Raw genomic sequence first — 27,559 nt, forward strand, 5'->3', positions numbered from 1 at the left:
GAGGGAGTTTGTATAGGCGAGGGAGTTTGTATAGGTGAGGGAGTTTGTATAGGCGAGGGAGTTTGTATAGGTGAGGGAGTTTGTATAGGCGAGGGAGTTTGTATAGGTGAGGGAGTTTGTATAGGCGAGGGCGAGGGAGTTTGTATAGGTGAGGGAGTTTGTATAGGTGAGGGAGTTTGTATAGGTGAGGGAGTTTGTATAGGCGAGGGAGTTTGTATAGGCGAGGGAGTTTGTATAGGCGAGGGAGTTTGTATAGGCGAGGGAGTTTGTATAGGTGAGGGAGTTTGTATAGGTGAGGGAGTTTGTATAGGTGAGGGAGTTTGTATAGGTGAGGGAGTTTGTATAGGCGAGGGAGTTTGTATAGGCGAGGGAGTTTGTATAGGCGAGGGAGTTTGTATAGGCGAGGGAGTTTGTATAGGCGAGGGAGTTTGTATAGGCGAGGGAGTTTGTATAGGTGAGGGAGTTTGTATAGGCGAGGGCGAGGGAGTTTGTATAGGCGAGGGAGTTTGTATAGGCGAGGGCGAGGGAGTTTGTATAGGCGAGGGAGTTTGTATAGGCGAGGGAGTTTGTATAGGTGAGGGAGTTTGTATAGGCGAGGGCGAGGGAGTTTGTATAGGCGAGGGAGTTTGTATAGGCGAGGGAGTTTGTATAGGCGAGGGAGTTTGTATAGGTGAGGGAGTTTGTATAGGTGAGGGAGTTTGTATAGGTGAGGGAGTTTGTATAGGTGAGGGAGTTTGTATAGGTGAGGGAGTTTGTATAGGTGAGGGAGTTTGTATAGGCGAGGGAGTTTGTATAGGTGAGGGAGTTTGTATAGGTGAGGGAGTTTGGAGTTTGTATAGGTGAGGGAGTTTGTATAGGTGAGGGAGTTTGTATAGGCGAGGGAGTTTGTATAGGTAAGGGAGTTTGTATAGGTGAGGGAGTTTGGAGTTTGTATAGGTGAGGGAGTTTGTATAGGCGAGGGAGTTTGTATAGGCGAGGGCGAGGGAGTTTGTATAGGTGAGGGAGTTTGTATAGGTGAGGGAGTTTGTATAGGTGAGGGAGTTTGTATAGGCGAGGGAGTTTGTATAGGTGAGGGAGTTTGTATAGGCGAGGGAGTTTGTATAGGTGAGGGAGTTTGTATAGGCGAGGGAGTTTGTATAGGCGAGGGAGTTTGTATAGGCGAGGGAGTTTGTATAGGCAAGGGAGTTTGTATAGGTGAGGGAGTTTGTATAGGTGAGGGAGTTTGTATAGGTGAGGGAGTTTGTATAGGTGAGGGAGTTTGTATAGGTGAGGGAGTTTGTATAGGTGAGGGAGTTTGTATAGGTGAGGGAGTTTGGAGTTTGTATAGGTGAGGGAGTTTGTATAGGTGAGGGAGTTTGTATAGGCGAGGGAGTTTGTATAGGTGAGGGAGTTTGGAGTTTGTATAGGTGAGGGAGTTTGTATAGGTGAGGGAGTTTGTATAGGCGAGGGAGTTTGTATAGGTGAGGGAGTTTGTATAGGTGAGGGAGTTTGGAGTTTGTATAGGTGAGGGAGTTTGTATAGGTGAGGGAGTTTGGAGTTTGTATAGGTGAGGGAGTTTGTATAGGTGAGGGAGTTTGGAGTTTGTATAGGTGAGGGAGTTTGTATAGGTGAGGGAGTTTGGAGTTTGTATAGGCGAGGGAGTTTGTATAGGTGAGGGAGTTTGGAGTTTGTATAGGTGAGGGAGTTTGTATAGGTGAGGGAGTTTGTATAGGCGAGGGAGTTTGTATAGGTGAGGGAGTTTGTATAGGTGAGGGAGTTTGTATAGGTGAGGGAGTTTGTATAGGTGAGGGAGTTTGGAGTTTGTATAGGTGAGGGAGTTTGTATAGGTGAGGGAGTTTGTATAGGCGAGGGAGTTTGTATAGGCGAGGGAGTTTGTATAGGCGAGGGAGTTTGTATAGGCGAGGGAGTTTGTATAGGCGAGGGAGTTTGTATAGGCGAGGGAGTTTGTATAGGCGAGGGAGTTTGTATAGGCGAGGGAGTTTGTATAGGCGAGGGAGTTTGTATAGGTGAGGGAGTTTGTATAGGCGAGGGAGTTTGTATAGGCGAGGGAGTTTGTATAGGCGAGGGAGTTTGTATAGGCGAGGGAGTTTGTATAGGCGAGGGAGTTTGTATAGGTGAGGGAGTTTGTATAGGTGAGGGAGTTTGTATAGGCGAGGGAGTTTGTATAGGTGAGGGAGTTTGGAGTTTGTATAGGCGAGGGAGTTTGTATAGGCGAGGGAGTTTGTATAGGCGAGGGAGTTTGTATAGGTGAGGGAGTTTGTATAGGTGAGGGAGTTTGTATAGGTGAGGGAGTTTGGAGTTTGTATAGGTGAGGGAGTTTGTATAGGCGAGGGAGTTTGTATAGGCGAGGGAGTTTGTATAGGTGAGGGAGTTTGTATAGGTGAGGGAGTTTGTATAGGTGAGGGAGTTTGTATAGGTGAGGGAGTTTGTATAGGTGAGGGAGTTTGTATAGGTGAGGGAGTTTGTATAGGTGAGGGAGTTTGTATAGGTGAGGGAGTTTGGAGTTTGTATAGGTGAGGGAGTTTGTATAGGTGAGGGAGTTTGTATAGGCGAGGGAGTTTGTATAGGCGAGGGAGTTTGTATAGGCGAGGGAGTTTGTATAGGCGAGGGAGTTTGTATAGGCGAGGGAGTTTGTATAGGCGAGGGAGTTTGTATAGGCGAGGGAGTTTGTATAGGTGAGGGAGTTTGTATAGGCGAGGGAGTTTGTATAGGCGAGGGAGTTTGTATAGGTGAGGGAGTTTGTATAGGCGAGGGAGTTTGTATATACGAGGGAGTTTGTATAGGTGAGGGAGTTTGGAGTTTGTATAGGCGAGGGAGTTTGTATAGGCGAGGGAGTTTGTATAGGTGAGGGAGTTTGTATAGGTGAGGGAGTTTGTATAGGCGAGGGAGTTTGTATAGGTGAGGGGGTTTGTATAGGTGAGGGAGTTTGGAGTTTGTATAGGCGAGGGAGTTTGTATAGGCGAGGGAGTTTGTATAGGCGAGGGAGTTTGTATAGGTGAGGGAGTTTGTATAGGTGAGGGAGTTTGTATAGGTGAGGGAGTTTGGAGTTTGTATAGGTGAGGGAGTTTGTATAGGCGAGGGAGTTTGTATAGGCGAGGGAGTTTGTATAGGCGAGGGAGTTTGTATAGGTGAGGGAGTTTGTATAGGTGAGGGAGTTTGGAGTTTGTATAGGTGAGGGAGTTTGTATAGGTGAGGGAGTTTGTATAGGTGAGGGAGTTTGTATAGGCGAGGGAGTTTGTATAGGCGAGGGAGTTTGTATAGGTGAGTGAGTTTGTATAGGCGAGGGAGTTTGTATAGGCGAGGGAGTTTGTATAGGCGAGGGAGTTTGTATAGGCGAGGGAGTTTGTATAGGCGAGGGAGTTTGTATAGGCGAGGGAGTTTGTATAGGCGAGGGAGTTTGTATAGGCGAGGGAGTTTGTATAGGCGAGGGAGTTTGTATAGGCGAGGGAGTTTGTATAGGCGAGGGAGTTTGTATAGGCGAGGGAGTTTGTATAGGCGAGGGAGTTTGTATAGGTGAGTGAGTTTGTATAGGCGAGGGAGTTTGTATAGGCGAGGGAGTTTGTATAGGTGAGTGAGTTTGTATAGGCGAGGGAGTTTGTATAGGCGAGGGAGTTTGTATAGGCGAGGGAGTTTGTATAGGCGAGGGAGTTTGTATAGGCGAGGGAGTTTGTATAGGCGAGGGAGTTTGTATAGGTGAGTGAGTTTGTATAGGCGAGGGAGTTTGTATAGGCGAGGGAGTTTGTATAGGCGAGGGAGTTTGTATAGGCGAGGGAGTTTGTATAGGTGAGGGAGTTTGTATAGGTGAGTGAGTTTGTATAGGCGAGGGAGTTTGTATAGGCGAGGGAGTTTGTATAGGCGAGGGAGTTTGTATAGGTGAGTGAGTTTGTATAGGCGAGGGAGTTTGTATAGGTGAGTGAGTTTGTATAGGCGAGGGAGTTTGTATAGGCGAGGGAGTTTGTATAGGCGAGGGAGTTTGTATAGGTGAGTGAGTTTGTATAGGCGAGGGAGTTTGTATAGGCGAGGGAGTTTGTATAGGTGAGTGAGTTTGTATAGGCGAGGGAGTTTGTATAGGCGAGGGAGTTTGTATAGGCGAGGGAGTTTGTATAGGCGAGGGAGTTTGTATAGGTGAGGGAGTTTGTATAGGTGAGGGAGTTTGGAGTTTGTATAGGTGAGGGAGTTTGTATAGGTGAGGGAGTTTGTATAGGCGAGGGAGTTTGTATAGGTGAGGGAGTTTGTATAGGTGAGGGAGTTTGGAGTTTGTATAGGTGAGGGAGTTTGTATAGGCGAGGGAGTTTGTATAGGTGAGGGAGTTTGGAGTTTGTATAGGTGAGGGAGTTTGTATAGGCGAGGGAGTTTGTATAGGCGAGGGAGTTTGTATAGGTGAGGGAGTTTGGAGTTTGTATAGGTGAGGGAGTTTGTATAGGCGAGGGAGTTTGTATATGCGAGGGAGTTTGTATAGGCGAGGGAGTTTGTATAGGCGAGGGAGTTTGTATAGGTGAGGGAGTTTGTATAGGCGAGGGAGTTTGTATAGGTGAGGGAGTTTGTATAGGTGAGGGAGTTTGTATAGGCGAGGGAGTTTGTATAGGCGAGGGAGTTTGTATAGGTGAGGGAGTTTGTATAGGCGAGGGAGTTTGTATAGGCGAGGGAGTTTGTATAGGCGAGGGAGTTTGTATAGGTGAGGGAGTTTGGAGTTTGTATAGGTGAGGGAGTTTGGAGTTTGTATAGGTGAGGGAGTTTGGAGTTTGTATAGGTGAGGGAGTTTGGAGTTTGTATAGGTGAGGGAGTTTGTATAGGCGAGGGAGTTTGTATAGGCGAGGGAGTTTGTATAGGTGAGGGAGTTTGGAGTTTGTATAGGTGAGGGAGTTTGGAGTTTGTATAGGTGAGGGAGTTTGGAGTTTGTATAGGTGAGGGAGTTTGGAGTTTGTATAGGCGAGGGAGTTTGGAGTTTGTATAGGTGAGGGAGTTTGGAGTTTGTATAGGCGAGGGAGTTTGTATAGGTGAGGGAGTTTGTATAGGCGAGGGAGTTTGTATATACACTTGAGTTTACAGTTTAATCTCACTTGCCTATGCAAACAAATTAGCATGCCAACAAAACATTAACGTACTTTTGTTTTAATTCCTTTGCAGTCAATGGAGGCTGGTCAGAATGGACCGAGTGGTCAGACTGTTCGGCTACCTGTGGGAAAGGCAAACAAAGGCGCTCAAGGTCCTGCACCAACCCTGCCCCATACAACACTGGTCTGCCCTGTGAGGGAGAGCAACAGCAGTCAGTCACGTGCAGTAATCCTTGCCCTGGTGAGTAGTTAACATTAAGCCACCGTATTGACTAAATTACTCAACACAATCCAAACTACACTTCCCAGTAGATAAATTTGTATGTCAAATGTAGCCTTTGAAGAGACCAAGGTTCATTGTTGAATCAATTTTAAAAAAAAAATGAAAGACAAATTCCCCCCCTTCCTTTATCATGGATTCTTCCACTGTCCCTCCCCTCCACCTAACCCAGTAACACAATGACCAGTGGTCAGTATGACGTACTGTGACAGCAACGGACGGACTGTGGACTAAACAATTCACTGATGAGTCTTGAACAGTATGGCCCATGAGACTCTAGTAGACCTTGCATCTCCTCAGATTTGTCCTGGATCTTTCCATCCACCTTTAGTCCATCTAATTGTCAAAGTTTAAGAAGGTCTTCCAATGTATTTGTGTATTTCAGTGGCTATAAAAAGCTCCGCCTCTTCCCTCATATATATATATTTTATATATATACTTGCTGCACAAGTTTTGGTCAAAACCAACAATGAACTAAATATCATTAGAAGTAAAACTCATCAGATACGATTGGTAAAGAAAAAGAAGACTGTTTGTGTATTACTCGACTCTGGGCTATTTGTGTATTACTTTGACTCTGTGGGCTGTTTGTCTATTACTTGACTCTGGGCTGTTTGTGTATTACTTGACTCTGGGGTGTTTGTGTATTACTTGACTCTGGGCTGTTTGTGTATTACTTGACTCTGGGCTGTTTGTGTATTACTTGACTCTGTGGGCTGTTTGTGTATTACTTGACTCTGTGGGCTGTTTGTCTATTACTTGACTCTGGGCTGTTGGTGTATTACTTGACTCTGGGGTGTTTGTGTATTATTTTGACTCTGTGGGCTGTTTGTGTATTACTTGACTCTGTGGGCTGTTTGTCTATTACTTGACTTTGGGCTGTTGGTGTATTACTTGACTCTGGGCTGTTGGTGTATTACTTGACTCTGGGGTGTTTGTGTATTATTTTGACTCTGTGGGCTGTTTGTGTATTACTTGACTCTGTGGGCTGTTTGTGTATTACTTGACTCTGTGGGCTGTTTGTCTATTACTTGACTCTGGGCTGTTGGTGTATTACTTGACTCTGTGGGCTGTTTGTCTATTACTTGACTCTGGGCTGTTTGTGTATTACTTGACTCTGTGGGCTGTTTGTCTATTACTTGACTCTGGGCTGTTTGTGTATTACTTGACTCTGTAAAAGCGCGTTATTTTCATCTCAAAGAACACTGGCAATGTTTGCATGCACGTCTTCAGGTGCGGCGGTGGGAGCGGTGGTGGCAGGGTCACGACATATTGAATGTATTTGGAGGCCGAGTTTCCCGCGGGTGACCTTCGCCCTAGAGTGGGTCAAGTGGATGAGCTCTCAGTCGTCTGCCTGCACATGTCCCAGTTTTTGTCATTGCCCTGGGGGGGGGGGAGAAATAATTATTTGTAGTTAAAGAGAGATTTCTGACTCCCAGTGGTAAATGGTTGACATGACGCTAAGAACTAAGAACTTTCTCAAATATCAAATGTTATTTACAAACAAGTGAAATATAAAAAATACTTTAAATAAAACAACAAAAAACAAATCGTATGTAAGGAAAATAACTGCAAATTTACAAACTTAGCTCTCAATACTGTACTCCTTTTTCTACATTATACAACATTAATTTAATTACCCCTAACTAATTAATTAATTTATCAATTTCTGTTATTCATTCAAGTTTTGTTAGGGGACAATGAATAATTGTGCGAATTTCAACTTATCCGACACTGGGCAGTGCGAGAAGTAAATGTCCACAACTTGTACCCGACAGACAGACGGAATGAGTTGACATAAGCCTTGTAGAAAAACGACAGAATTTTTTTTAAAGAGATAATCTCATTAGAGATCCATCAATTGAACTGTTTAAAGAGTGCTGACATGACTTCTCTTCTAAATTTTGTAATGAATGTTTGCTTGCTAAACTTGTAGATCAGTTTGAAGCTTATTGCTTAAGGGAAATCAAACATTCTCTCTACGTGAACCTTGAACTCAAACTGTACTCTGTCGTTGTGGTTCGTTAAAACATTTTTTTTTTTTTTTGCGTTTCATTTTCTATGATAGTTTTGAAGAGTTTTGACTTCATGAAATAATTACAGTTTGTAAAACATTGGAGGTTATACCCCCCCCCCCCCGGTCCATAACAAAATTTTAGTCGATTCAGATTTTACTCATACAACAAAAGTAATAAATGCAAGTTCCACGCAAAATATTGAAACCAATTTTAGAATGAACCAGATTTGTACTAATAAGATAAAAGTAAGTATCGATACCAGGACATACTAGCAAAGCCGCAAAGCATGTACTTCTTATGGAGCACTGCACATACACGCAAACAACTGGGCTGCAGGGCATGCTCTTCTAGAGGAGTAACGTAGACAACCTCTGAACACCATTTCAGAAGTAAATTTCCTGTTGGCGCACACTGCTGAAAGTAAGGCTTTTTTGACCAAAACAAAAGCCAGGTCTGAGAATCCCGACGGTTTCACCTGCTCCCACATCTCAGCGGTGACCTCATTTCAAATCAGGATCCAGAGCAGAAGATTAGAAGATTTCAAGACCAGGCGTCAAACCTTTTTTTTTTTAAAAAAAAAGAGAGGCAGTAGGAGGAAGGAAGGGCGGGGGAGGCTGGGAAGAGTCTAAATGTTGATGTGAACCAAACATTCCAACTTCTCTAAAATGAACTGTTTGATGCGATATGATAGTGGGGTCTTGTGTTTCTCCCGACGAAGGATGGGCTGGCTGGTTTGTGAGATTAGCGGGGAGGGGAAGGGGCGATGTGTCGTATGTGCTTAGGTTTCAGAAAGTGGGGGGAAACAGGGAGGAGTTGAGTGTGATATGAGGTGAGTGATGTGTGGCTGGCGAGTGACGCCCTTATGATGGGTTACCTTGATGAAAGTTGATATCAGTGGATGTGGACGACTTGTCAACGGCAGGTAGCAGTTGTTGAATCTTTATGAGTGCTAGAAGTTATAATCCCACGTGATCCTGGTAGCAGTTGGTGATTTTAGACATATAGCAGTTGATGATTTATGATAGGTATATTTATTTTGAATATATTTCTGACAGGTAGATTGATTATTTATTTGCTTACCCTGCATCAGTTGTTGCTTTATTTCAAGAGGTAGTTGTCTTTAATGTTGAATGGCAAGAAACAAGTGACACTGGCCATTTTTTTAATGCTTAATGCTGTTCTACGCCAGGTTGACTAATGGATCTATTCTCGGGTCTGCCAGAATCAGATAAGAATGACCCTCTCAGTGCACTCGCCTTAACCCGGCATCTCCATGTGCTAACTAGTTACCTTGTCCAGTTTAATTATCTGGAACATTTCACGCGATGATGTAGCAGGCGATTCGTTGCTACGTGTGAGGCCTGAAGGAAGCTTACTATTTAGGCATTTCTGTAAAATAGCTTTTAAATTAACCGGTCTACTCATTTAAGAGTCCAAAAGCAAGCCGATCTGAAGCCCTCAAATCAGAGGTTTGAGTTTCAGCGCTCGTCTATCAACAAGCATTAATACTTTTCCAGCACTTATATTTTAGTGGCACATTCATCTTATTTACAAGAACTCAATTATTATTATAAAATGGACGTGAACTATTTTACTACACGAAAGATGACTTGATAACGCCTTAGTTCATTATTAAGACTTACTTGTTGACTTCACGGCGTGACGTCATGAATGCAGACATAATGTGCAAGGATGTGTCTTGTGAACGTTTCTAAGAAAGTCTGTCTACCTTTGTCTGTCATGTTATGTCTGCCTACCTGAGTCTATCTGATATATCATTACAACTGATGTTTCTGTCAGTACTACAAAAAAAACAACAACAAAAAACTTGTGTACATTTCCCAGCATGTGTCATTGTCTTATCGCGATCACTGCTGGATGTCCAACTATCATATTTTTACCTGGGACTTTCTCTGCCAGATCTATGTGTACTGCTGACCCCATCGTGTTTTATGCTGGACTTTTATCTGTAGTGGTGACATCTGCTGTCCAGTGCAGATTTATTATGCTAATGTATGTAGCTCGTATTACATGACATTCAAGCACCGTTTATCTTATATTTAACGATCTTTATTTATATAATATACACGTTTTTAGATGAGAGATGCAGCATTTTTAAAAACCCTTTCTTCTAGAGTTTTAAATTTAGAGGTAACCAAACGGTTGCTAGGGCTGGGAACGGTTGCTAGGGCAGGGAACGTGCTAGGGCTGGGAACGTGCTAGGGCTGGGAACGTGCTAGGGCTGGGAACGGTTGCTAGGGCAGGGAACGTTTGATAGTCCAGGGTTGGGTCCGAGATATAATAAGTGTATAAATAAACAAAACAGATGTATATAGCAGCTGACAGTATAGGACACACTCCGAGATATAATAAGTGTATAAATAAACAAAACAGATGTATATAGCAGCTGACAGTATAGGACACACTCCGAGATATAATAAGTGTATAAATAAACAAAACAGATGTATATAGCAGCTGACAGTATAGGACACACTCCGAGATATAATAAGTGTATAAATAAACAAAACAGATGTATATAGCAGCTGACAGTATAGGACACACTCCGAGATATAATAAGTGTATAAATAAACAAAACAGATGTATATAGCAGCTGACTGTATAGGACACACTCCGAGATATAATAAGTGTATAAATAAACAAAACAGATGTATATAGCAGCTGACAGTATAGGACACACTCAGAACGTACCCCCCTGTTATATTGACATCGTCCTTTGTTTCCTGTCTCGACATCCACACATCATGCCCAACAACATGTGGTAGGGTTGTAGGACCGTTGAGTGGTGTCGTGGTCTGTTTAGTTTTAAGTTCAAAGCAAAGGTTCCTTGCCGTAGCACCCCCACACCCCGCTCTGCAGATCTCCAGGTTTTCACACAATGCCTTTTTTTTCATAAAAAAATCACCCTTCTTCGACTGGCTTTGCCCCTGCTTGCGTAAATGTTGATGCCCATGAGCATGTCCTGTTCTATTATGTATGACGTCTGGACGTCCTCGTGTCAGTGGCGATGTCTTTGTGCTAGGGTGTTATCCTCTTACTCTTCCCTCATGTATATTACCCACCAGCCTCCCCTCTCCGCCTGTTTTACTCCCCAACTGGCTTTTGTCTCAGACTCGTACCAAGACTCAAAGACAAAGTGTCATTAGGATCTCTGTGGGGTGGGAAGGGGGTGGTCAAAGGCGCCTGTCACAATCATGAACCCATATCAAAAATTCATGGAAAAAAAACCCAATATAAATCGACACACAATGATGTGCGCGCCGCCATTAAATGTCGTCACATCACGTGACCATAAATCCACCAATACACATAAAAGAAAACAGAACGGAACATCATCAGAAACAAGTTTCCGTCTGGACAACAATTATTTTCCCTCCCGCCCTTTCCCAGAAACCTTCCCCCCCCCTTGTGTGGTTAGTGCCTTCCCCTTTCTTCCCTTCTAAACCTCTTCCCCCCCCCCCTTTCCACTTCCAAGAGTGTAATTGTCCTCCCCAGTTATGGACCCTAATTTTATTAAAGAATTTTAAAAAAGAAAACTATGAACTGCTTGATCGAACAGTCTTTGTGTGCGAGGACTGTGTGTGCCGTCAATTATTCAGGTTCCTGGAAGTAACCACGTGTAACTTGAGCCCTAATTGTGTCATTAGGCATCATTGCTAATTACTCTCAACCCAGGCATTGCCTGATTGGCGTGTCAGTTTTAGCTTTGGCCTCTGGACAAGTTATTTTTAGACCCAACCTCTTTGTGGAGTGAACACAAAAATTTTAGAATCAAAATAATGAATGATAATAATAATAAAGATAATAATAATAATAGTAATAATAATAATAGTAATAATAATAATAAAGAAACGTACAAATCCTCAACAGACTTTTTGTGTCATTTTAATTATAAATGATATAGATCTACACATTTGAAAAATAATTATCGTTTTACAAGATACAATTTTTAGCGGCCCACGAAAGGTTTTGTTTGGAATGTCTGTCCGTCTGTCCGTCCGTCCCGTTTAGATCTCGTAAACTAGAAAAAATAGTGAAAATCTGACACCATAATATTTTAGAACATTCAAAGTTCTGATGAAAGGGCTACTTTTTTTTCTTTTTTGAAAGCGACAAATCTAATTTTTTAAATCACTTATGCAAGCAGTTTTTTCACAAAAATACACCATTATTCATCATTTAGAAACAAACACGGGAGGCTCTTCAGTAGTGGAGATTATATCATGCCATATGTTTTGAAAATATTTATGCAAATGGTTTTAGAATTTTTGTCAATTTTGTCAAAAAATTATTTTTTTTTATATTTGTATTGCTACGTTTTGTAAGTTCTGTCCTACTAACTACTAAATTTACCCAAAAACTAATGTTTCCTTTTTTTTAAGAGAAAAAAAAATCTATTTAGTATGCATATAAGTTGGACCTAATTTAAAACAACAATTAATAAGTAATTTGTTCATATTATGGCGTGAACTATAGCGATACAACACGGTCATAGAACATTTAAATAAGGGAATTTTTTTTTTTTTTAAGGAAATGTTTTTTTTTCGTTTTTTTTTAAGAATTTGAATAAGAGATTGACCCTTTACAAAACAATTAGGCCAGGTTCACATTTAACTTCACATTCAATTTCACCTATCGTTTGGTCTGCTGGACTGTTGGGGCACTACACAAGATCTGTCAACCTTCTTTCTACATTCTTCTCTGTCATTTGTCTTTGATAGAATTTAATTCTGATGTTCTTTCTGAAAATATTCATTCCTGCCTTTTTATTTGCCTGGGTGGACCACTTCGGGGGCCGATTTTGAGTTTGTGTTTCCACACAAACTGTCTTTGTAAGCTTGTTTATTAAACATATATTTATATTATAGATAGATAGATACACAGCCAGACAGACTGAGAGGCAGACAGACAGACATAGAGAGAGATTGATATAAAATTGTTACTTAAACAGCATCAGATTTCTTTAGCGCCTAATTTCAGGAAGTTATGACGTAACTGGGATTACATCAGATTCCTCTTCAGGCGGTAACATTTAAAAAAAGAAATAATTTTTCTGTACAAGTGTGAATTTTGTTTTTATTCCTGCTACGCTCAGAACTGTGATCCAGATTTAGTATTCTGTAATAGATACAAAACAAAAAGGTATCATGGTTCACCCGAAATGGAAATTACTTTGTTGCATTGAAACAAAATGGACAAAAGTACATATTATCGATATCAACCGAACACATCATATTAGGTGTGGTGATTATGTTTTGTATATAATATTGTAAACGGTACGTCATAGAACCTTGGTTGTAAGACGTAAAGAATTCTATGTTTATTTATTATTTTACTATTATTTCATTGGTCCATTGGTTGGGACAGAGTGACAGCCCTTGAGTTTGTTATTGTTGATAGAGGACCGGAGTTTTGGGATAGCATAGTAGGAGCCATTATAAGGCAGTTCAGATAGTTAATGTATATTTAGGAATTCAGCTTTTGTTGGCGTTATCTACAGTTATAATTTATTCTTATTTCTTATTAAATACTTCTTATTTCTAATGCATCCCTGGTGTTTCTTGAAGTATTGCATACGTAATGTATCCATGTCAAAGTCATAGGCTAGAAGCTCACAACAATCACAACAATGGTGGAGCAGCAAGTGTGTCAACAAGTTGACAGGTGAACTATTTCATCCCTATAGTACCACTAACGTGTCAAATCTTTGACAAACCAGGAGATTTATTATTTATTATCTTCTGGTCAGCAGTAAGCTCTACTGACTTGAAATAAAGAGCTGGAAAATTAATTAATTCAGGGACTAAAACTCTTGTCCAAAGTATAAGAACAAACCTACGTCCATAAGATGACTGAAAGAGTATACGGTGACCTACTAAAACTATACGAAACGGGGAAGAGTCTTGGCTACCAGAGGGAAGAATTGGAAGAGTGGGTTGCTAAAATCATAAGACAGAATGAGGAGAGAGATGCTAGAATGGAAGAAAGGAAAGAAAAGGCGAAAATAGAAGAACGGAAGATGACAATGCAGGAAGAAGAGATGAGATTTAAATGGAAACTAGAAGAGGACCAAGTAGCGGCCAAAATAAAAAGAGACGACGAGGAATCGAAGGCCAGAATCGCTGCAATTGAAAAAGAGAGTAAAGCAAAGGATGTTGAGGAGCAAGAAAATAGAGACACGAGGAAAAGAAATACGCCCCAAACAAAGAGACAAAAATTCGTGGAAGGCACGGACAAGATGGATGCATTTATCAACAGATTTGAAATGTTGATGAAACTTGAAAAGGAACCACAACACGAATGGGCCATACAACTTCTCAGTTTGGTCGGAGGAAAGGCCCTCGATGCACTACAAGTCCTAAGCGATGACGAGGTAGCAAACTATGCCATCCTTAAGAAAACATTACTTGATTTCTATCAATACAGCGAGGACGACTACCGACAGAAGTTTCATGAGCTAAAACCACCATCAGACGGCAACATGAAGCAATTTGTTTCTGATGTGAAAATAACGTTCGAAAAATGGGTTCAAGCGTCTGGAATTGAAGAATCCTTCGAGAGTCTGAAGCAGTTTATCATCGTGGACAAAATCATATCAACTGCTGGGAAGAATCTGTTTGCTTTCCTACAAGAAAGAAAACCGAGAAGTGTGGAGACCGTTATGGAACTGTGTCAAATTTATGTAGCGGCACATCCGGGCGAAATACTACAAAAGGTTGAAAACAATGAAGAAATCGAATTTGCCGCCGCAGCAGTCTCTACAACAGCACGATTTACAAAGGAAGAAACTACACAACAACATAGTTCTCCACAAAACAGAGATATACAAAGAGAACGAAATGATTATAGACTAAATCAGTCACCGGCCCAGAGAAGTGAAGTGAGATGCTACAACTGTGGGAGAATGGGGCACATAGCGAAGTATTGTCGAGATGCCCGGAGAACAGAGTACTACAAGAACGATGTTGTAGCCCATGTTGGAGGCTTGGCGGATAGCCTTTCACCTTACGTATGTCCAGCTATAGCAAATGGCTATCATACCCACGCCCTACGCGATACTGGGGCCACCAAATGTGTACTCTTATCTAAACTTGTGAGACCTCACCAGTACACTAAGAGACAATGCAAAGTACAAGGTTTCGGAGGGCAAATAAAGAGCTACCCAACAGCTATAGTACACATTAACTCTCCGTATTTCAATAAAAAGGTTGAAGCTATAGTTGTTGAGAATGGTCCATTCGAAGTGGTGATAGGGAATGTACCAAATATAGAGTGTCCCAGTGAGACTCAGATCGACAGATGGAAACAATTTTTTAACTGGGAGCCAAAACAAGAAAATTATGACATCGACCAATCAGCAACGACTGAATTTCAAGGGCAACAACAAATGAGACAAGGCTACGATCCTAAAGACGTAGAAAACCTTAGTCCAACAATTCCTTTAGAAACGATACAACAAGTTGAAGGCGGACAACAAAAACTAAATACAGAACAAGAAAGTTATGATGATGTTGGCAGTAACGAAAATAAGGAAGATTTATTTGTGCACCAGACGGCCATAGTTAAAAGCAACCCAAGAAAATACCCTACAAGTGTTAGAGAAGGCGGAAAAACGGAATTTGACGTCGTCGAAGAAGAGAAACGAAAAGAAACAGCAAACGTAACTGGTCCAGGTGGTTCTAATGTGCAGGGCAGTAGAGATTCTGCTGACAGAAGTAGCTCTAGGACGAGTGGATGGTATCTATGGTACAGAGAAAACGGCAAGGGAGGAAGGTGGCAGTATTCAGAGGACCAAGGAGAAGTCCAGCCTCAAAGATACCAAGGCTATCAAGGACGTAGACCTTGTTACAGACACAACTATGGCAGCCCACCAGTCAACAGATATTATGGCAGCCCACCAGTCAACAGATATTATGGCAACCCACCAGTCAACAGATATTATGGTAACCGAGACAGATGGGGAGGTCCATGGCGACGAAGAGAATTGGTTCGAGCTGGTTATGGACGTGGGAAAGGAAGAAACGACCATGACGTCAGACGCCAAGAACTGAAGTAAGCAATGACATCCTTAAGATACCATTGTCAACAGCAAAGAGGATGAAATGGGAACCCCTTCGTTTACTGGAGACCACAGAGAGAAACGTTTTACTATTATGTTTAGAGGGCAGTGCACGCTCCAGTAGAGTGATGAATGGGTTTTTTGATTGACAGTGGTGGCGAAATTCAAGGCTGACCTGCTTCTAGAATGTGCATGCATTTGAAGCTACACATGTGTAGAGCTACTAGTATATTTTGGACTAAATTTCCTTAAGGTCAAGGTCATATAGAGAGTTACAGCCATACTGTAGCTGACTGTGTGTGTGTGGAGACTACTTTCAGTTCCTGTGACTGAAAAAAAACAACAACGTGAACATACCTGTGTCCAAGTATTAGGCAGAATATTTTACTAAATGACCTTTGATCTAGCGACCAGAAGGAAACAACTGTGTGTTAGTATGAGACAGTGTGAATCTGTCTGTACCAGTCACAAGTTTGCTGTGTATAGAGACAGTGTTTTCTTAACAACTGACATTACTTTCTCGAATCGCTTTTGACTTTGAGTAACTCTTGATTCAGACGATGTGCATCAAGTTTGAAATCAGCACTGCAACAGAGCAGTCCCTCTACACCCCCAGTAATGTGACTTCACCACATTTTATCAGACTGCAGAGCGTTGTCAACATATCTTTACACCACTACCTTTAATCTTCTCGGTGTGGAAAGAACGTTTTGAAACCTCGGCGTATGAGACTATGTGTAAAAAGGTGAATAGTGAAACAAGGTGACGTCTGACAGTACAAGTCTTTTGGTGGGGCAGCTTTCCACCAAAACAGCCTCAGAACAATGGACTCCATTCATGGCGTTTTAAGATCTACATTCTTAGGATGTATGACTAATTATAGCCCCATACCTAGTGTTTACCCCCAATCCTCAGGACATTTTATCTTATTCCTATTCTTATCTTATTATATGTCGAGAACCCATTTGACTCCATTCTATGTGCACAGTTTGACAGATAGTTCTCAACTTACAGCCAATGTCGACCAGATACGAAGGTACAGAATCGCCGTGATGAGTGACCAAGGCCCGCATTACCAAACACTTATTATAAATGCTGATCAGTTGAGATGTATTTCCTTTTAAACAAATTCACAATGTAGTGAAGCAAGTCTCCTATTTGTATTGTACATGAGTACTTAATGACCAGTTTTGATTAGTTAAACTGATGATGTATAGTTAGTGATTTTTTCTCCAATACTAGTTAATTCTTTATGTTGTAAAGAAATTGGATGAAATTATGAACAAGGGGAGTTCATTGGGCAATGTAGAGATGTTAACTTATAATTTGTGTGATTCTGTCATTTTTTTATTTTTCCAATTTGGTTTTGAGTTCAATACTATTGAGGGTAGAGTGTATCTGTATTTTTGTGTGTGCACTCTTTCTTTACCTGATACTGAAAGCTAAGCTAGTAATTTTGTACGCTATTAATAGGTTATATTAATAGCTTATTTTGGTAAGGGGGGAATGTGGTGATTATGTTTTGTATATAATATTGTAAACGGTACGTCATAGAACCTTGGTTGTAAGACGTAAAGAATTCTATGTTTATTTATTATTTTACTATTATTTCATTGGTCCATTGGTTGGGACAGAGTGACAGCCCTTGAGTTTGTTATTGTTGATAGAGGACCGGAGTTTTGGGATAGCATAGTAGGAGCCATTATAAGGCAGTTCAGATAGTTAATGTATATTTAGGAATTCAGCTTTTGTTGGCGTTATCTACAGTTATAATTTATTCTTATTTCTTATTAAATACTTCTTATTTCTAATGCATCCCTGGTGTTTCTTGAAGTATTGCATACGTAATGTATCCATGTCAAAGTCATAGGCTAGAAGCTCACAACAATCACAACATTCTGTAGCAATCACCCTCTACCCTTATTTTTTTTTCATACTTCATTAAGCCTAGATGTATAAGATAATATTATGACCTGACATCATCGACTTACAAACAACACTATACATTACTTTGATTGGGTTTGACACATTATGAGTACATTGAACAAAACTTATCGAAATGTATCAGTTACGTCCCTTTCATGAACCATTGGATAAATAAAAAAAACAACAAAATCTTTGTCATTTTCAGACAAAAAATTATCACCATCAACCTTAAGTCCAGTCGATGACCTGGACCCAACGGAGTTTTCGCACACGGAAACGTCCAGTCATGGTAAGGGGGTGCATGGGAAAGGCCTGGCTGACCCAGATTTTTTACCCTAGACTTTAAGAACCTGTGTCCATTGTGTCACAAGCTAACCTGCATAACATAGACTCTTCTAGAACCTGATACGTGCCGAAACCAAAAACTAACAATTTTCATTGTGCATCCGTTCAAACTAACCTAAGCTACTTGGAAATAACAGAAATCTGTCTAGAAAACGTCTTGCAGAGAAATGGTGTATGTTGTTTTTTTTTATTGTCTGTCTGTATGTTGTAAAGCTAACTTCAAACAGATTAACATACCATATATAAACGCTTGTATGATGATTGACCAGTCTTGCTAAATATGCATGTATTAGGAAACAAAGCAAAGACAAGTCACCGTGACCGTAGCCTGGGTATCAAGACTAGGGAAAGGTCATCTAGGTCACTTGAAGATTTATGATGATCGACAAGTCTTACTAAATATGCACGCATTAAAAGATACAGTAATCCGGTCCAGGTCAAAGCTAGGTCAACATGACAAGGCCAAAGGTATCAAGGCTACTGAGTGGCCATCAAGGTCAATTAAGTCTAGAAGTGAATCACTGCAACTATAGGAATAATGAAACGTTATTCTGGACATTGAGACAATCAAGTGAAAACTTTGGTTTACATTCAAGAATTGTACATGGATCAGAACTGGAGACCATTTGAACGCAAACATAAGCTCTAGTAGGGGCTAGTACCTTGACCTTCATTCCAGGTCCAGTTCTTCAGTCCTTTCTTGACACGTTCATTGCTACATTCACAACTGACCGTCTCTGTGTCCAGTCTCTGTGCTTTGAAATGGGAGCATACATCTAGACAAATTTGTTGAAAAATTAGTGGCATATCATACCAGTTCATTAGTTAAATTGAACGTCTTAGAAATTATTTATATTATCAATAACTAAGTCAGAGATAGTCTCCTGTTTCCATTGGGAAACCAAGTTACAGGTCTCACCTTTTCACTTGATGTCATTTCTTTCGGTTTAGTTTCATCTCATTCATTGCATCATCTACAAACTGTTTGGTCTTTTCGTTTTCTTCGTTTGTTTGTTTGTTAAATCATGGAAACAAACTATCAGAAATAAATGACATTTATCATGCTCTTTAGTGGAGTAATCAAGGGAGATAAACAGAATTTTACGCCCCCCCCCCCTCCCAACAATTACAGTTGTTGGTTGTCCTATGAAACTGAAGATCTTCTACTTACATTTGCCCAGCTCTAATGATAATGTCACGTGAATGATGTATCTTATTTAGGAATGTGTGTCTTATATCTATACTGTTTAGAATTGATAAAGTTTATCTTTCGCATCGTTTCGTAGAATATTTTTTTAAGATTAATTTTAAGATTTTAGTTTTAATCCAGCTATTTTAATTTGTATATTTTTTTATCTCTGCCCCCCCCCCCACCCACCCCCTGAGATCATCATGTATATTAAGCTCGCACTATATAGAGATTTAAAAAAAACAACATTTTATGATGAAAAGTTTTGGCTTAGACCAACTTTTAAATAGTAACAGATCAGGGTTAGCTTATATAAAAGTCTCAGTTATAAAGACATATCCATCCTCCAGTGCCAAAATTCCATCGATAAATTTTGTTAGATTTTATTACAAAGGTAAACCTGGTTACATAAATTGTAACATGCAAGCGGTATATCATGGGCGTAGCCAGGATTTTTTTTCGGGGGGGGTTTTGGGGGGGTGAATTTCCCCCCCCCCCCCGCCCCCCCCTTTCCCCGGCGAAAAAAAAAATCTATTTATGTGTGTGTGTGTGTGTGTGCGTACAAAATCTTTATTACATTCTGACCTTTCATTCTTTCGGAAGACGTTTATTGTGCCCTAGAATAGGTTCTTCCATGAGTTGGTGGAAAAATTGTAGATTCTCCGCCATTACTAGCAAAGGGTTCTGGGGGAGCGCTAGGAGCTCCCCCAGCGCGGGGCGAAGCCCCGCCGCCAAGCACTATTTCTGATATTGAAAACCAACAAAATGCATATTCTGAGGTATCTACAGTGCATTTTCCTGCTATTAAAAAGTTCTATTTCAAAAACCTAATGTGCTATTCTTACTGACTTAGACCCTCCCTCGTCGTTCGGCGCATTTGCCATCAAGCTGTTTTCATAAAATTGTAGACTCCCCGCCATTACTAGCAAGGGGGTCTGGGGGAGCGCTAGGAGCTCCCCATCGCGGGGCGAAGCCCCGCCGCCAAGCACTATTTCTGGTATTGAAAGCCAACAAAATGCATATTCTGAGGTATCTACACTGCATTTTCCTGCTATTAAAAAGTTTTATTTCAAAAACCTAATGTGATATTCTTACTGATTTAGACCCTCCTACGCCGTTCGGAGCATTTGACGTCAAGCTGTTTCCATAAAAATCTGTCACTGGTAATGTCTGAAGCCTCTTCCCATCTACTATGAGGACCTCCATGAATGAGTGGCGTCAAGTTGTACTAGGATATCATTGCAACTCTTCTTATGCTTAATTCATTTTGTCGGAGAACATGTCCCGCAAACCTCATGCATCGTTCTCTCACAATCTTACTAAGGGGTCGACTCCCAGTTCGGCATAGGATTTCCTTGATTTAAACCCGATCTCTATAACTGACTCCTAAAATCTGTCTTAGCCATTTTGGTTGAGCTACATTTAGTGTTTTTCGATTTCGGTAGATGACTATTCACTGCAGTTTATTAATGGAGCCCTGTCACTGGTAAAAATGTGTAACCTCTCTTGAATACACTCTTGGAATTAAGTGACTGTAGTTTGCTTTAGATTTTATATCGAAAAGAGAAGTTTTAACGTCAAAATCTTCTGTTGTGGGTTTTCCACCTCAAAATGCTCTGTAGGGGGATCTTAAACTCAAAACCATCTGGAGGGGTTTTAAACTTAAAAAAAAAAGCCATCTGTAGAAGAAGGGTTTAAACTCAAAACCCCCGATTGGCTTGGCTACGCTCAAATAATTTTAGTGTGTAATTTGCTTTTTTTTTTATATTGAAGATATATTTTTAGCACCAAACCCCTCTGAATGGGGGTTTAAACTCAAAACCCCTTTCGGCAACGTTCATAGCATTTTGAGTGCGTAATTTGCTTTTTTTCTTACACTGGAGATGTATTTAAATTTATCCTCAAACCCCACTGGAGGGGAGTTTAAACTCAAAACTCATAACATTTTTAGTGTATAATTTTCTTTGTTTTTATTACTAAAGAGATATTTTTTACCTTCAAACCCAGCTGAAGTGGGGTTTAAATTAAAAACTGAGTCAAAACAATTTAGCCACGCTCATAACATTTTGAGTGAGTAATTAGCTGCTTTTTTTTATATTAAAGAGGGGGTTTATCGTAAATTTTAGACGGGGTTTTAAAATCAAAATCTTCCTTAACTGTGCTCTTGGAATTAGGGGATTTTCGTTTGCATTTTTTTTGTTTTGTTTTATAGAAGAGGGGGAGTTAACTGCAAAAACCCCAGGTAGGGGGTTTAAAACTCAAAACCCCTGGTAGGGGGTTTTAAACTCAAAACCCCTAGTAGGTTTTTTTTTAACTCGAACCCCTCTGGTAGGGGTTTTAAACTCGAACCCCCCCCCCCCCCGGTAGGGGTTTTTAAACTCGACCCACCTGGTAAGGGGTTTTAAACTCAAAACCCCTTTGGTTGTACTGGGGCAAGTGATGGTTTAGTATTAAAATCTCACCTAAAATAAACAAAATCAAAGTAAAAAATCAGTCACTAAATTCCGACTCCCCCCCTTCGGGGGGGGGATTTCATTTCGGGGGGGGGGTTTGAACCCCAAAACCCCCCCCCTGGCTACGCCCATGCGGTATATCAACCATTTCCTGGGTTGTTGTAGTCACAGACTGAGGCGGCCTCTGGTGTAAGACGTTCACTTTGAAGTCCAAAGTCTGATTCCTCTTAAAGCGCTAATAAAATGGATTCAAAATCTGTGTTCAGCTTCTAACTTTCTCCACTTGCACCTTATAGTTGCAATGCACGAAGGTATCGACCAAGTCAGCCATTGGTTAAAGTTATTTGCTCGTGGTGCACATGCTTTTTAACGGTCAGTCATTTCGTGAAGTGACCTTCATTGATCTACACTTGTCTTGAACTAACCGGCATTTTAGCCAATGCACGAGTGACCAGACTAAGGGCATTAACAACAACATCAATAACATAATAGAAATAATCTACGTTACTTTGAAATAATTCATTTTTGGTTCCTGTTTCAGAGTTTCCTAACACTGCTGACCCAGTTTATTCCAAGAGTGATCAAGGTATGTTCAAATGTCCAGTACATTGTTATACTTATGTTGTTGAAATATATAACAAAATACAAAGTTTTTAGGTTATTTTTAGATTCTGACTATTTAGAAACTGTACCAAAAACCTTTTATTTTTTTTTTCTCGATTGTAAAAAGTGGAGCGTGAAAAAATCTCGGCTTCGGAACTGGGGGGGGGGGGGGAACCCGCAGGATTTGTTGCCCTCCAAAATATCCCTAAACCTAGGGACAGATGGTTCGTCTTTAGATTCACTACATGATAGTCACAGAAATCAAATGGTTCGTCGTTGTATTTTCTACCACATCCTGGTTAATCCTTAGCCACAGCCACAAAAGTATTATGCCCTCTAGATCCTCACAGAAAATGTTTCACTTCCGATTCCCAGAATTCAATTTGCTTATAGAAAACGTGTTTCCCTAAACCTTCCTATTGCCTTTATGAACACTGGTTACTCCCCTTGCTCTCTTTTGGGTTATTTCTCTTTTTGACTAAAACTGAAAAAAAATGTAATCCTGTCCCCTGACACAGTCAGTAAAATTGTATTACGTCGGAATTATAAAGCTATTTACAGACACTTAAGTTGAAGATTAACAAAAGAAAGAAGCAGGAAAAAAAAATGTTTTTGGCTTTCATTCTGAAGATTATTTCTGACGTGGGATCAAGGGGAGGAATATAGTTCCTGATCATCTGAGTAACATCCCTTGGCTCTAATAGCTTGCCCTTGACAACTATTTGAAATGACAGCCACTATACACAAGCTGCACCCCCACATCTTAAAGTCTTAACCATTTAGTGGCGCGTGCCTGCTGACGTCACACACGCGCACACACATACCCGAGAAAGATAACTGACTTTCTAGAACTACCAAATAGTCGTACTTTTATTTTTTTTAATTACTGGGAACTCCAGAAAAAAACATCATTGAGTGTCTGGGAGATTGAATCAAAGGTTGAAGACATCATACAATAACCAAACTGAGATACACTTAGAATTAATCTAATCATAAATCACGGGAGTCCAACACTCGCGAGGTCACATTCCATTCCTAGGGAAAGCTAAGTCTTTTTTTATTGTCTTAGCACAGGTTTGCTAGACTGGTGTAGGTCAGGTTGACCTCCCGTAGTCGAGACACGTCACCACATGTGCCACGGCCTTCATCTTTAAATTAGGTTTTACAGTATATTATTGTATACAATGTATTTGTGCAAAATTGCATTTGTACGCAATCTTATTTCTAAACATGTATAGTCACAGGGACACGGTGACCGAGTGGTCGCGAGCTCCAATCCCAGTGAGGTCAGGAGCCAAATCTTAATAGGGATTGCTAGGACACCCATGAGTCCACTCCAGTGTGATTGCTACCTGACGTACGTTGGGCAATTCAAGGCGGCTGGTCGTTGGGCTGGTTACATGAAACTCTCGTTCACCGTCGGCCATAGCAACATGCGACCTTTACATCATCTGCTCCCTTAAGTTCACAAGCCTTGAAAGTTCTTGTTTGTTGTTTGCCCTATACATAGTCCTAGCTGCAACTACTTTATACGGATTTATGTGTACGCACCTGACCCTCAAGCAAATGTTAGATCCCAGTCAAATGAACACCCCCCCCCCCTCTCATCTCCAAGTCTTTATTTTTATACTTTTAACAAGCACAGATTTTGATAGACATGTACATGGTCAGTGTACTCAATGTGAGACATGTACATAGTCAGTGTACTCAATGTGAGACATTGACATAGTCAGTGTACTCAATGTGAGACATGTACATAGTCAGTGTACTCAATGTGAGACATGTACATGGTCAGTGTACTCAATGTGAGACATGTACATGGTCAGTGTACTCAATGTGAGACATGTACATGGTCAGTGTACTCAATGTGAGACATTGACATAGTCAGTGTACTCAATGTGAGACATGTACATGGTCAGTGTACTCAATGTGAGACATGTACATAGTCAGTGTACTCAATGTGAGACATGTACATAGTCAGTGTACTCAATGTGAGACAAATTTTGATATACATGTACATAGTCAGTGTACTCAATGTGAAACATGTACATAGTCAGTGTACTCAATGTGAAACATGTACATAGTCAGTGTACTCAATGTGAGACAAATTTTTGATAGACAATTACATAGTCAGTGTACTCAATGTGAGACATGTACCTAGTCAGTGTACTGAATGTGAGACATGTACATAGTCAGTGTACTGAATGTGAGACATGTACCTAGTCAGTGTACTGAATGTGAGACATGTACCTATTCAGTGTACTCAATGTGAGACATGTACCTAGTCAGTGTACTGAATGTGAGACATGTACCTAGTCAGTGTACTGAATGTGAGACATGTACCTAGTCAGTGTACTGAATGTGAAACAAACACACGAGAAAAGAAGAACAACTTGTACATGAGTGTATTCTTTTGAAACGTAGGTTCTCATCTTAAAACAGTTTGAAGAGGAGGGAGTTATTTTAAGGTCGTAAAACTGGGGAAAGAGAATTAAATCAGGAGAATTGAGTTTCGATCTATTTAATACAATTATTTTTCTGTGGAGATGTTTTCCTGGGTGAAGTTATGAACTTATTAAGTTCGAATGAATTGCTTTATTATGACTTCAGTAATTGATTTCAACTTGAGATGCTTAAAAGCGTGTTAAGGTTTGGAAATGTTAAAAGAAAATTCACAAATCTGCATTTTATTTTCATGTTTCATTTAGACTGGGGGGGGGGGGGGACTAAAAGTCTGACAATTGAAACGTTGGTTAAAGGAATTGAAACGTTTCGTATCTCATCACGAGCGGTGAAATACTAACACTTTGGTTTGAAGTTCTTAAGATAAACTTCCGACGTGACATTTTAAAATGTGTAAAAAAGAAAAAAAATGTTATTCTCTTCTCTTCACTCTCTCTTCTCTCTCCCTCTCTCTCTCTCTCTCTCTCTTCTCTCTCTCTCTCTCTCTCTCTCTCTCTCTTCATTCTCTTCTCTCTCCCTCTCTCTTTTCTCTCATTCACAAGACTGTAACGTGTCTGTTTTCTTGCAGCCACAGCAGCAGCAGATAAAGACAACAATGTGTCTCTGTACATTGGCCTGTGTGTCTCTGTGGCCGTGGTCCTCATCGTCGTCATTGTTGTGGTCATCGTCTGCCGGAAACACAACAGAAGACGTAATGCCTTCAGGGACATGGGTCCAGGTAAGTTTCTTTTACTTTTGTATAGAGTAGGGCTCCACAACCTGCGGTGCGCGTGTTGCGCACAAGGTGGACAAGGCCATGGGGCCATGTAAGTCTCTTTTAGTTTTGTATAGAGTAGGGCTCCACAACCTGCGGTGCGCGTGTGGCTGAAGGCACCACATGAACTAATCAGAGCACAAGCGTTGAAGGAACGAATAATAAATATATGTAAAGAATTAAAAAAAAAAATCTTTGTGTGTGAGTTAAAGTCAATAGATCACAGTAGTACATTTCTTTCACTTGGCTACATAGACTTCTAAGTATTCTTGTAAAAAGAAAGGAAGAGAGAGTGAGAGAGAGAGAGTGAAAGAGAGAGGGAGAGAGAGAGAGACGGAGAGTAAGGGCGGTGAAGGCCGCTGGGTTACCAGTTGTCCTTTATCATAGAAGAAACATTGCTTTTCTAGGCATTGTAAATGACCAGCGTGGACTGTACGTGACCATTCAGTGATCAGCTCTAATCATAAAGTGATAGTCATGTCCATGGTATGGTCAATCCTACAAATTGTAGGCTGTTGTTACAGACAACTTCTGATACTTTATGGCTATTTGACCATTTCTCCACGGTCAAGTGTAAGGTTTGATCCATTCTCAACGGTCATGGGATAGGCTTTGGCCCTTTCTCGGAGGGCAACAGAAACAGAAAGGTTCCGAAACTCTCTAGATCTGTCTAGATCAGGCAGCTTCCCCATTTCTTGCTTTCTGGAATCGATTACGTTTCTCGTATTGAGACCGAGCCCTGAGTATGTTCATGATAAGAGATAGTGACTCTAAATGATTGTCATAATTCAAGCAATGATTGTGATAGCACTAATAAATGATTGTAACTGAAATAATGAAGGGATAACATGTTTACTTTCAAAGTCTGACTGCGCATGTATGTTTGGCGTTTTAAAAATGCAATTCTTCTGAGTTCCTTTTTTAAAAGAACACGCTTTAAATTGAAAGCTACACTTATTAGAGCCATGTTCAATGTATTACACAGTGAACAGGAAAGGAAAGATGAACGAAAGATAGAGAGACTCAGCTAGAGAGACTCAGAGAGATAGAGAGACTCAGATAGAGAGACTCAGAGAGATAGAGAGACTCAGATAGAGAGACTCAGATAGAGAGACTCACATTGAGAGATTCAGATAGATATAGAGACAGATAGAGAGACTCAGAGATATAGAGAGACACAGATAAAGAGACTCAAATAGAGAGACTCAGAGAGATAGAGAGACTCAAATAGAGAGACTCAGAGAGAGAGACTCAGAGAGATAGAGAGACTCAGAGAGATAGAGAGACTCAGAGTCACTCAGAGAGATAGAGAGACTCAGAGTCACTCAGAGAGATAGAGAGACTCAGAGAAAGAGAGAGAGATAGATAGAGGAGTGAACATGTCCGCACTAGGTAACAGAACTAATGTTTCCCTTCACGTCACATCACACATCACAGCTGTCGTGTTGATTAGATACACTGGTCAGCGGTCATATGTGGCCATTTGGCTCTTCACGCTTCTGTCAAACAAAAAAGATTCTAAGATTCGTTCCACTAACCAGACACTAATCCAGGATGTTTTCATTCCGACCGTAGAGAGACCGGACCCGTTACCGACGTCATAGATATCTCTCAATGATTTTGCAACTACTAGAGTAACTACTAGACCTATTTAGTAGATCATGTCTGAGTGCTTGACCTATTTAGTAGATCATGTCTGAGTCCTAGACCTATTTAGTAGATCATGTTTGAGTCCTTGACCTATTTAGTAGATCATGTTTGAGTCCTAGACCTATTTAATAGATCATGTTTGAGTCCTTGACCTATTTAGTAGATCATGTCTGAGTCCTTGACCTATTTAGTAGATCATGTTTGAGTCCTTGACCTATTTAGTAGATCATGTTTGCTGTTCACGATCTATCTCAAAGTTTGCTATTTATGTGCTTTAATAACTAAAGAAAGCAATTAGACCTCTCTCTCTCTGTATGTATATATATACCTTAATTGTTTATCTTTTATCACAGCTTTAACCCTATCAACCCTAACCCATATATAAATCCTTCGCCAATCAGTCCCCTCTGATCTCTGCTCCCATGACCAAAATAAATGCCTGACTTATCACTCACCAATGTCTTCAACGTGTTTCCACACACACACACACACACACACACATTTCAATTCTCTTCTAAATAATAAGCAACATAAAGAGCCCCCTCCCACCTCAACCTACCCCCTAAACAAAATTACGTCTTCTAGAAAATGAACATTTAGCACACACACACGCTTGCACCTTCCACACACACACAGCTCACTCATGCACCTCTCACACACAAGTTTCCCACCCCTGCCCCCGCTTATTCCATTACCGTAACCCAAGGTCTACAGGTAAGGCAAATGTCTAAAAAACCAATAATTAAA

General features: G+C 40.7%; 2 protein-coding genes across 7 annotated transcripts in view; both read left to right on the forward strand.

Annotated features, from left to right (window-relative positions):
* The window catches only part of LOC106077997 (netrin receptor UNC5C-like), a 505,747-nt gene that overhangs the window by 442,511 nt on the left and 35,677 nt on the right, over window positions 1-27,559 (forward strand). For 5 of the 6 annotated variants that reach the window (XM_056020001.1, XM_056020000.1, XM_056020004.1 and 2 more), the window contains 4 exons: window positions 5,128-5,295; window positions 17,561-17,644; window positions 21,884-21,928; window positions 24,977-25,126. In XM_056020001.1, the coding sequence (XP_055875976.1) occupies window positions 5,128-5,295; window positions 17,561-17,644; window positions 21,884-21,928; window positions 24,977-25,126 (447 nt within the window). The remainder of the gene's footprint in view (window positions 1-5,127; window positions 5,296-17,560; window positions 17,645-21,883; window positions 21,929-24,976; window positions 25,127-27,559) is intronic. The other variant, XM_056020005.1, reaches the window with a different exon arrangement.
* LOC106078309 (uncharacterized) lies at window positions 13,220-17,244 on the forward strand. The gene has a single exon (XM_056020006.1). It carries the CDS (start codon window positions 13,348-13,350, stop codon window positions 15,424-15,426), a length of 2,079 nt encoding a protein of 692 aa, XP_055875981.1. The 5' UTR covers window positions 13,220-13,347; the 3' UTR covers window positions 15,427-17,244.

This window comes from Biomphalaria glabrata, chromosome 2 (genome assembly GCF_947242115.1).
Source record: "Biomphalaria glabrata chromosome 2, xgBioGlab47.1, whole genome shotgun sequence".
Classification (NCBI taxonomy): Eukaryota; Metazoa; Mollusca; class Gastropoda; family Planorbidae; genus Biomphalaria; species Biomphalaria glabrata.